We start from the raw sequence: 12047 nt of genomic DNA, 5'->3' as shown, positions 1-12047 counted from the left end.
TCTATCTGAAAAGCTGTCCATATACTGTTAAATTAAAATAAGCCAGTTGTGGAATAGTTTATAGTTTATAAAAAAGAAAACATATATACTAAAAAAAATAAGGCTAGAGAAAGGTGCCAAGGGATACACACCAATCTGTTAAAATTGATTATTTCAGGAAAGTGACAGAGAAAGGGAAAAGAGGAGAAAATGATTCTATTTTTTCATACTTCTTTCTGTACAGTTTGTCTTGATACCACAAGCATGTATTTATATTAACTTTTTAATTAGAAGAGAATTTTAAATGAAGAGAGAAAAAGCAGATGAGAAAGAGATGTGTTCATAAACTCCAATCAGTAGTCAACCTATTTCAAGACATGTTTCTATGAACGTAATATTTATTTTGTAAGTATAACTTGTTATTAGCATATTAAATACTCAATAAATTTCTCCTGCACCCTCCCCCAATAAGGAAGCAGTATACTCTTCTAAATTAACTTGGCTGAAAAATGTTTTCCTACCCTTTCAGATTCTTATTAATTTTAAATACATAAACTCATGTTCAAGAAGAAAATCCTACAAAGCATTTTCACAGATGGCTTCGTTTCTCAGTGAATAGCAATCTAACATAGCATGAAATGACAACCTATTATTACTTTAATGCTAAGGTCAAAAGGATTATTTTGTATGCCTAATTTGGGTATCCCAAAGCTTTAGTCCTTATCAGACCCACACCTAGACAAACTATCATAAAGTAAAGATTGAACAGGCTGATGTTAAATTTAAGAGAGAATTAATTTTCAATACTGAAGTGCTACTTATATAGCCTTTAAAAGTAAACAAGAAGCTAACTTCGTGCCTTGTTAAAGGTAGGTCATTTCTAACCCTTAAAATTCATTTTCTTATCAAGTGGTATTTTATCGGCACAAATATAGATCTTATAAGCAGGAAACAAGCTCACATATGGTTATGAAAGCGGCGCCATTTTACTGAAACTGCATTAACTCTAACCACAATAAGACTTCTTAATAATAGAGTCCATCAATTCCCTCATATTCATGACTCACTGTCACTAGAAAAACCAGTTTGCATTCGGTTTACTCAATGCATATTATAAAAGCATCTTCCTATATGTGGGAAGATAGTTTCAGCACAGGCAAAAGAAAAGTGAGCTGGGTAACGAAAACAGCATGCTTCAGTCTGTGATTACAGAAAGAACTGAATAATGTCATTCTCTTATAAATGCCTAAAATACTTCAACTTATTTTACAGCCCCCCGCAAAATCATGGCCTCAAGATTTCTCTCAAGGCAAAGCCCTAAAGCACCTGAATGTTTATTAACGGAGTCCCTGGACATATTTCATTATCATCTCAGTATAATTCCAAATGCAACAAACTCAATTCAGCAATTCAGCACTTACTGAATGATTATTCCATACAAATACTGTGTAAGACACAGTAGTAATTACAATACATATCTCATCTTCAAGAGGCTTACAATCTAGTGGGAGAATAAAACACATTATGAGCCCTTCTCAACTGGGGTTATTTATCTGAATGACAAATGAAAGAATGACCCAAGCACTATTTTCTCAAATCTTTCAAGGAGGATTACAACTAATACAATGTTAGATGCATATGACAGATGTTCTGGGGTGTAATGGGAAGAAAGTACCAAAAGACAAAGAGAGTATGGAAGACCACATGTCATGCTCCAACTTTGTATTCTTTGCTGTGGCTCACTGAGAGCCCACACATATTTTAAGCACATAAGTAACATAATCAAACATGTAAAATGCTATTCTGGCAATAGTACAGATGAAGGGAGAGAAATGGAAGCAAGAAGGCCAACTCTGAGATTATAGAAATAATCTTAGCCTTAGGAGTAATAATGTCCTGAACTACAATAGGATCAATCAGGATGAAAAGGTGAATTAACAGGACTTGGTAAATGACAGAGCCAAGAATAGTTGTCTCCAAGGCTTTCATCCAGGATGAATAAGAATAAAGTGATACCATGAAACAATGACAGAAATATAGGACTTAAGGAAAAAAAAAATGACCAGCAAACTGCTTTTTTCTATGCCTTCAACTGTGCTAAATTTATTATAGAATTTGTATTTTTATCGGTTACTAGGAACCATAATGAAAGACCAGATTTTAAAGTACTTATACCCCTACATCACTTCTTCAGGATAAAATACTAACACAACCCGGAAAAATTCTAAACAATTTGATGTCATAGAGATAAAGAATCCTTCACCTAACTGCCAGAACCAGCTTACTAATAATGAGAACAATGTCTTACAACAGACCAGTCCATTCACAAACCATCCTTTAGCCAAAGCTTTGAGGAAAAGTCTCCCTAAGAAAAAGAATGACAAATGTTATGGCACTGTCTAAAAGCACTTAAAGAATCCAGAGGAAGAATGTTCCAAAAATCCGTGGCAAGACTGTAAGATCTTTTCCTAACCGGTGTAGAATTAAAGTTGCAATATGGGGACATGAATATGGGGTGAAATACAGAAGTCACTTTAAGACTTCAAATATCTCTCTCCTACTTCCCCTACCCTTCGAAAAAGTCTTAATAGGAATTGGCAGTATCAACTCAAGCACAGAAATTTTTATGTACAGCCCAATCACATGTTTATAAACCCTATTCTAAAAAGGGTCATCAACTCTATTCCAAAATGTACTTTAGAATTTTTGGAAATTTTTAATGGAGAACACATGAATATGCCCTTCTATGTATCTATGACTTCTTTACTTCTCTTTTTGTCGTATGTGAGACAATGTTTACATAAGATGATGTTATTCCTCATTTTAGTAGTCATACAAACTATTCAATATCCAAAAGTAGGAAAATAAATTAGCCTACAGGATGATTTTGAGATGGCAGAAAAGTTTACTGAATTATATGAAACAAAAGGCATTTGCTTTATGAAAAAAGAGGCAGAACAGCGTAAGTAATAAGAACAAAGCTTTAGTGTCAAAGACTCCTTGGGTCAGATTTTTCTATCTATAAAATGGAGATTTTACTACATCAACAACTCTGTGAGATAAAAGTAAATTAGTATTTTCCATAGCTGGTTGGTCACCAGAATCGCCTGGGAAGCTTATTAAAAACATAACATCCCATGCCCCATTCCATACTTTCAGGAGTGTGGTCCCAAAATTTGTATTTTTTAACAAATTCCAAAGATGATATCAGTCTCACAACTTGGAAATCAGTGAAAAAAAAATATTTTATGCTTTTTATATATTCCCATATAATTTATATCTTTATGTATAATGTAACTTAACAGTGCCCTAGTACACTGTAAAATGTTCAATAAATGCTTGATGTCATTATCATTATTTTGAAATAGAAGATAAAACTAAGCCTTTTGTTACATGATGGCCACGAAGTGGTCTTGAAGAACAGTTTGCATAAACCTCTCAGCAAAAACAAGATTTGAAGCACGAAACCATACTGCTTCAGAGACTGCGAGAGATGAGAAAAGTGAAGTTCCACACTGATGACAATGCCCCTTTTCCACAACATAGTTTATGACAGAAGGAAAGTATAAAATCAGGTCTGTCTTGTATTTTTCATACCAAAGCTTGATCACACCAGGTCACTTTATCACAAAATCTTTACATTTCTTCCTTATTTTTCAGAAATTCACACAAATTCATATAAACTCATGACAGAGCATGTAAGTACTAAATAAATGTGTACAGTAACTTTAACCATAACAAATATCTAAACCCACAGAGATGTACGGATACTCACAGAAAATCCCTGGTTCTTATTTATGAATGATATCAATCCTTTTTAAAAGTCCAAACCCGTAAATTATTTAGTCTTTCTTAAAAAACTGACCACATACATAGGATACAAAGCCCTTTAAGAAAAGCTTTAAGCACATTTTTGTAACAATACTGTATACAGATCAGTGTTATCTATAAGATTACATTTAAAACTCCTCCTATAAAAACCTTAACAAATTTATTTATAAATGTGGTTCCCGGCTTGTTCCTAGCATATCACAGATCTGGTTAATTCAGGAAACTATTATAATACTGAATAATCTCTCTTCTAAATTTTGATACTAATACAAATTTTTTAAAAGTTATCACTGACAGAAGGTAAAGTGTATCCTATGGCCATTTGGAGTAAACTACATAGACTAGGTACTGAAACTTTTTATTTTAAAACACTTTTTAGAAATGATTCTTAAGGAACACAAACTTAGTTACTACTGTTTAAAAGTTAAAATACTCAAGGTGTACGAAATAATGTTTACCTAATTACCGAACATGGTATTTTACCTTTGGGTTTATTTCTCTATATACACATCTTACAAAGATGGGAATCCATGATCTAATGCTAACAGATTGCTGCAAGCACTGAGAAATAAATGTGTTACATAAATAAAGCTTAGAGGGAAGGAGTTGTTTTGATCATTAAATTATAGGACTTTACCATTTTCTTCTATCAAGTTTTAACCATTAATCCTTCTGGTATTAAAGAAGCAAAGTTACAACAAGAGATTCAGAAGGCTGAGGTAATGTGATCTTAAGAGTTAAAAGAAACACAGTAAAAACTAGAATTCAGAGATGTCTCAAGCAAGTAAAACCAAAAATTATCAGTTTTCGTAGGCCTGCAGAATACTAACTACTTCCATGAAAAGTCCTTATAAATACCAGACCTGCACAAAGTGTCTACATGATAAGAGAATGCAGAAAATTTAATGAATTTAATCTGATCACTCTCCACACCTATATTTCCAGAAATATTTGGGGTGTGATGTGTGACAATCAAGAGCCTTAAAAAAGTTTTGTCTTCAGTACACACTTGATATGAGGCAACCAAAAAAAATACTTGATCTACCAACAACATATGGTAAGAAAGGTTACTTTTCTGCTCCTCTTCCCTACAAAAACATCTTTATGGAGGTATCTTCCTGAAGCCTTTATGAAACCTCCCTTTTCTATACTTTTTTGGTTACTTTCCTGAGTCTGTCCCCATGGATAAAACGTTTTGCCAAGTGGTCTTGAAAAAGGCACAGAAATTTAGAAATGGAGGAGGGGACAGAGGGCAAAAACAGGGTTATGATTTCACTTCTCCATCATAAATGACTTCTCAAGAAGCAAAGCAGGTTAGTATTAGCATGAGAGTAAAACTCTCCAAAGAGGAATAGAAATGGGAATATCCCTTCATTCTACTCGACCTCAACCCTAAAGTGAGAAAAGTTAAGGACACGGTACATTAATAAGTTTGCAAAATTAGCTAGAGTTCTCATGACAATAAACATTCAAAAATTAACTCCAAAGGAAAATAATTTGTAATAAGTTAGTGGGTTTCACCACAGTAATATTTCTCAAAAATATAAAATTTAAAACACTACAAAGTACAGGACAATAACTTACTTGAGTTGGAACAAGTACAGGAGGGTAGGCCATCTTGTGATGCCTGTACACCCAAAATGCACAAATGACAATCCCCGCAATTAACATAAGTGGCACCAAGGAATAGAGCAGGATGTTGTAATAGGGTGGCTTAGGTGTAACTGGATTTGAAGTGGCTGTGGAAAAGGGGGGGAAAAATAACTCAGATTTGGTCTACAAAATTCTATAATAAATATCTGTCATAGTCTCAAATTTTGGGGAAGAGGTAGGGGTAAATTATTCCATCAACACAAATATATTTTGTTTCCAATCTACAGTTGAGCAAACCTATGTATTTTCGCTGTGAACTTACGCTGTGTGACTTCCATCTCCGGAAAATAAGAAAACTTTTCATTACACATATTGCCCTCACAGCAACAAAAATATACTTCAGGGCTGTCTTTTTTTTCTACACAATCAGTCCTATAAATAAGCAGAGAAAAAATTATTAAAATCAATATTATTATACTGACCCTACAACAGGTGTTTTTATTCTGCAATAAAATAATGAATTAGTCATTTATATTCAACTTCAAGATTCGTATTAATATCTAATAATTCTTAAAAACCAAAAATGTTCCTGGATTCCTGTTACTAAATCTCTTTAGAAAAAAAAAAAATTAACAACTGATTTTATAACAATCACATTGACTACTAGAGACTATTGCTGTAATTTGGTTTTTAATGAGCAACCTAAGGCAAGCATCTTTTTTTAATTTTTTAATTATTAGAAAAGCTTGAAGAGGACATAAAGTCAATGAGGCAATTTGGTCTAAGAGTGCTTTTGCTCACAGGAAATATAGTATTTCCATTTTGTGAATACAAAAACTGAAAACTATATATAAAACTGTGTATGTGTGTGTATGTATACATATAAATACATACACACATGCTAAGTGATAAAAGCTCGTATCTCATGGGTGAAACATTTCAACATCAGAAACCCAAACTAGGCTGAGAAATTAATACTGTCACTGTTTTTTAGAGTGTAGATTTAAATTCCCTGAATGCAATGAACAGGGTTGAGATGAGCAATAAGTAGAAAACAAACACGTAAACAATAATCATATAGCACCTACTAACTCAAACGGATTAGAATTAAACCAAAAAAAAAAAAAATAAAGTAGCCTTCTATATAGGACCTTAAGTCATGAAAAGACCTGGATTTAGCCTCTAGAACAAATCCTCATCAGCCACTAATAAACAGCTAAACCTATTTAAAAAAAAAAATCAACATCAGATGAACTTAAAAGATGTATCTTAATAATAAACTGAACTTTTTTGATAGTTGTCAGAATAATAAGGTAGAATTTAATTCTTAAGTGAAAAGCTGAAGAAATTTCAGGGAGATAGGAGTTTCAACAAAATCAAACTAAAATATACTCAACATCAACACCTATTTGGCAGGAGGCTTTTTAAAGACAAATGAAAGCTAAATTTTAACAATTTATAAAGAGAAATATATAAATGTAAAAACATATTTAAAATCATGTCTCAAATTACAACAGATTAACATGATTACTTAGCCTAATTAATTCAATAAAGTTACTTTTCACCATTCAATTTCATTCTTCTTTTATCATTTTCTTTTCTTCCATACTTTGACAATTCTTGAATCTTCTTTTCCTCTTACTTCTCTTACTATCCTATTTGTTTTCAATCAAATTTAGAGTATAAAAACAAAAATTTTATAGTTTAAAATTAGCATTTAACCTCCAGACACAAAGGTGGCATAGTAATTATCATTCTAAGGAGCAAGTATTTGCAATGAATAACACACTTGCAGACTCCAGTGAAAATGGCTCACTACTCTTTTTGGCACTATCCGAGTCTCACGTAGCTGGAGTATTATCTTTAGGTAAAGAGCAAAGTAGTTTTCTACTACAAAAAAGAATAGGAATCCCTGATTCCAACTAAATGATAAAAGATAGTTTGGGATAAAGATGATTCCCAAACTCATTTTTCCCCAATTTCTTCCTGTGTACCTTTCATAACAGCACGTATCACTTGACCACTTCTGTTAGCAGAGGCTGATAATCAGAAATGCAGCTAAAATATATAAGTACATAGAAATAATCCCTGGAAAATTCACATACTTAGAAGTACATCCTAAATATGAAATATATATCTAAATCTAAATGACTGTGTTGTAATTTCTCACAAAAAGTGTAGTTAATCCAATTTTCAAGGGCTTATTCAATGCATTTTGCTCTTAGTCACATATAGCTAATCAAACACAGATTCCAGGTAATCAACTGAGGCTCTCAAAAGTGATCCAGAAGTATCTAGTGTTCACTGTATACAGCAGTACTTTTTGGCTCCAAAACGTCTGTTTATCTAGGACTTTACAGCTTCTGCCTGTCTTCAGCACCTACCCACAGTAGAAATCCTGTGGCCCAGGCAGTTAAGGGATCACCCTAACAGCTATGGGACTCCATACAGAAAGATCACAGGCAGTCAATAACATGACCACTGTATTTTACTTCCAGTACACAGTAAAGCAATTAAAACAAGTATGTAGTTTGAGGACTGTTAGTTCTGATGAAATTTTGAATGTCAAGTTAAAACGTCTCTTGGGGTAGACCAGGCGTGGTGGCTCACATCTGTAATCCTAGCACTTTGGGAGGCTGAGGCATGCGGATAACCTGAGGTCGGGAGTTCGAGACCAGCTTGACCAACATAGAGAAACCCTGTCTCTACTAAAAATACAAAACTAGCCGGGCATGGTGGTGCATGCCTGTAATCCCAGCTACTTGGGAGGCTGAGGCAGAAGAATTGCTTGAACTCGGGAGGCGGAGGTCGCGGTGAGCCAAGATTGCGTCATTGCACTCCAGCCTGGGCAACAAGAGCAAAACTCTGTCTCAAAAAAAAAAAAGTCTCTTCGGGTAAAGAGCGAAAGGCCTACTTTGCAAGAAAAAAAAGGGGGGTGGTGGGAATGTAGTAAGATCAATTTCTTCCAGATACATAAAGAAGGAAACTGAAAGAAAATTAAACACATGATTAAGTTTTATTCTTCTTGAGGACAGATTTTCAACAGATATACTCTTTTAAAGTAATTTTTTAAATGTTTTCCTGAAAACTGGCATTTTAAAAGTTTACAGTCCTAACAACATTGGGGAAAATGGTTTTTATTTCAGAGTTCTCACTACCGGGTAGATTATTCAAAATATATCAAAGATAAAACATAAATATGCCATGTTTATTTTATTACTTTAAAATATACTGTCATTAGAGCATGTTATAATGTTCTTTATAATCCCATTTTTAAAAAAGCAAGAAACATTTAAGTGAAAATTCATGCACTGATCTTTCCCCTTTCAAAAAGAGGGGAAGTGTGAAAATTACTCAATACTACCATAAAATCTTAAATGTGTTCTTACCTGTCGTAGCAGTTGATATCATCCAGCCAACAACCTTGTTTCACTATTTCAATGGAACCAGAAATATTCTTCCAGGTAGCAAAACAATGCCGCCGTTTATCTTTGTCACCATAACACGGTTCAACACCAGTTTGATTGGTTCTGTCTTTTTCCCAATTAGCATTAAAGAAAAGACACTCCTGAGTTTCTGATCTACCAAGTATAGCACCTATAAGATAATAAAAACAACAATATAACCACATTAGCTGTTAAAATAAAAGACTGTTTCCCAAGATAGCAACTTTAGGTATTCCTAAAGTGTAATTCACCGTCTTCCCACTTAAACTTTGGGTTTAGGTTTCCAAGTTAATCCCTGCACTTTAAATATAAAAATAGCCATTATAATAGGAAATAACCATATATATCACAGTATTTCTCTGAACACCACTAGTTTCACTTCACTTGAGAATGTCCTTGATGAAAAGCCACAGAAATTGTTAATTTTATGAAACCTTGGCCCTTGAGTAGACTACTTTTTAATACTGTGTGGGACAAAAACTAAGCAAACATAACTCTGCTGCATAGTGAATAGAGCTGACCCCTAACAACTCAGGGGTAAGGACCGCTGGCTTTGCACACAAACAAAAATCAGTGTGTAACTTTTGACTCCCCAAAAACTTTCCCAATAGACTACTGTTAACCAGAAGCTTTACCAACAGCATCAATAGTCGATTAACACATATTTTTTGTGATACATATTATACACTATATTCTTACACTAAAGTAAGCTAAAGAAAAGACAATGTTATTTTAAAAATAAGGAAGAGAAAATACATTTACAGTACTGAACTGTTTATCGATACTGTAAGTATACATCTTCTGTTCACAAAATAAATCATAAGGAAGAGAAAATACATTTACAGTACTGAACTGTACTTATCGATACTGTAAGTTTACATCTTCTGTTCATAAAATAAATCATAAACGGCAACCACAGCTGCAGACCTCAATCTATGGTATGTATCAAACAATTCCACTTTTTCTTGTAATGTCAAGACTTTTCTCTTCTTAGGATCAATTCCAGTACCACCAGTGGCACTTTTTATGGGTCCCATGGTGTTACTCAAGGTTCACGGCATTGCGCTAAACACAATGAAAAATATGCTAGAACCGCAAGAGATCACTTTTTACTGCGATATACAATTTACTCGAGAGACAAACTGCTCAAGCTGAGATGATTAGCATCATATGGTGTTTTAAGTAGATATTTGCAACACTTGAGCTCACCACAATAGCAACAGGAGGTGGCTATGAAATTATTACAGTAGTACACTATGTACTATAGTTAATTTTATGCAATTATAATTTAATACTGTATCTTTACATTTGTTTACATTTCTCTCAACTGCAAACTGTGCCATGTATGGTCTGTAAGTGTGTATGTAAGTTTTGATAAATTTTAACTTTTTATAATAGATTTGTGTATATTTTATGGTAGTAAATGATAAAAGACTGATTTCTACATATATTTTATGCATTCATGACATATATCGTTTCTTAATTTTTTCAATATTTCTAGGCTACAAAGTTCATTTGTGAATTTTTTCAAATTGTCCCAAATCTCCAAAGCCTTTAACAACATATTTATTGAAAAAAATCCACATATGTGTAGACTGACACAATTAAGACCCTTGTTATTCAAGGATCAACCGTACAATGATTGCCTCAAGAAAAAGCCCACATATGACTGAGTTGTAAACTAACAAACTATGGCTATTTAGACTTGGGTATCTGACAGGCATGTTCTCAAAAGTAAACCAAGTGAACCTGTGACTTCAAGAAAAGCAACTAACAAGTATGCATTTCCAATGATAAAATTTAAGTTTTCAAGCAAAAAATAAAAATTTTGAAAATTTTTATCTACTACCATCAGCAATAGGTGATGGTGTCAACCTTTCCAACAGTCAAAGAATTTTCTGATGAGATCAGCGGTGATATCAATAAATGTGACTTTTAAATATTGAATAATGAAATGTGACAGTATTTAGAAAGTCTACATAATTCAGAGAACCAATATTTTCCAAATGATTTGTGATATTACAAAATCACATGGGTTAAAAAAAAATCCACTCAATGTGCACAACAAAGCAGATTTTAATGTTACAAAAGACAAAAAGTTCATCAATGGTTTCAGCTTCCCCACTGCAACTAGCATTTACAAAATGATGTCTTGTCTTATTTGAAAAACAAGGAAACTGGAATACCCAAAATAATTCTGAAAAAGAAGTACAAAGGAGAATTCATACTTACTGATTTTAAGACTTACTATAAAACTTCAGCAACTAAAACAGTATGGTTATAGTGAAAAGACAGAAACATGTATCAATGGGACAGAACAGAGAACCCAGAAATAGACCCACATATAAATGGTCAATTGATGTAGAGAAAAGATGTCAAGGCAATTCAATAGAAAAACGATAGTCATGGCAACCACAGATGCTGGAGCAATTGAATATCTATAGGCAAAAAGAAAAAACAAAAAACTTCAACCCATATATCACGCCACATACAAAAATTAATTCTAAACATATCATAGAACTAAAATAATACCTGAAACTATTAAACTTCCAAAAGAAAACATGAAAAATCTTTGTGACCTTGATTTATGAAAGATTTCTTAGAACAACACATATGACCTACAAAAGAAGGAATTGATAAACTGAACCTCACTAAAATGAAAACTTCTACTCTTTGAAGGCTAAGGGGACGAAAAAAGTCACAGACTGGAAGAAAATACTTGCAAAACACATTTCTAAAGAAGGACTGATACTCAGAAAATATAAAGGCCTCTTACAAGTCAATCATAGGAAAAAACACTGTCCAATTATTTAAATGGGCAAAAGATTCAAATAGGTCCTTTGCTAAAGGGCAAAGAATAAAAATTTTTTTTGAAAAAAGCTACCCAATATTATCAATCATCAGAGAAATGCAAACTAAAACTACAATGAAATACTAACAGTAATTAGAATGACTAAAACAAAACAAAAACACAAATGGACAATATCAAGTATTGCTGAAAATGTGAGCAACTAGAACTTCCACATATTGATGGTGATAGAGCAAAATGGCCCAGCCACTTTGGAAAACAGCTTTACAGCTTCTTAAAGTTAAAACATACACCTGCCATACTACCCAGCAATCACATGTGTAGGTATCTATGTGAGATAAAAACATAAGTCCATGTAAAAATCTGTACATGACTGTTCAGAGTGGCTT

At 33.2% G+C, this 12047-nt stretch overlaps 1 protein-coding gene across 2 annotated transcripts in view; it reads right to left on the bottom strand.

Moving 5' to 3' along the window:
- Positions 1-12047, bottom strand: part of ACVR2A (activin A receptor type 2A) — an 88202-nt gene that overhangs the window by 26928 nt on the left and 49227 nt on the right. For both annotated transcript variants that reach the window (XM_054477982.2, XM_054477981.2), the window contains exons 2-4: positions 8793-9000; positions 5726-5835; positions 5395-5549 (exon numbers count right to left, since the gene is read on the bottom strand). In XM_054477982.2, the coding sequence (XP_054333957.1) occupies positions 5395-5549; positions 5726-5774 (204 nt within the window). In that variant the 5' untranslated portion in view covers positions 5775-5835; positions 8793-9000. The remainder of the gene's footprint in view (positions 1-5394; positions 5550-5725; positions 5836-8792; positions 9001-12047) is intronic.

This window comes from Pongo pygmaeus, chromosome 11, assembly GCF_028885625.2.
Source record: "Pongo pygmaeus isolate AG05252 chromosome 11, NHGRI_mPonPyg2-v2.0_pri, whole genome shotgun sequence".
In the NCBI taxonomy this organism is placed as follows: domain Eukaryota; kingdom Metazoa; phylum Chordata; class Mammalia; order Primates; family Hominidae; genus Pongo; species Pongo pygmaeus.
The sequence above is the reverse complement of the archived record's forward strand: the minus strand, read 5'-3'. Positions and strand labels throughout refer to the sequence as shown.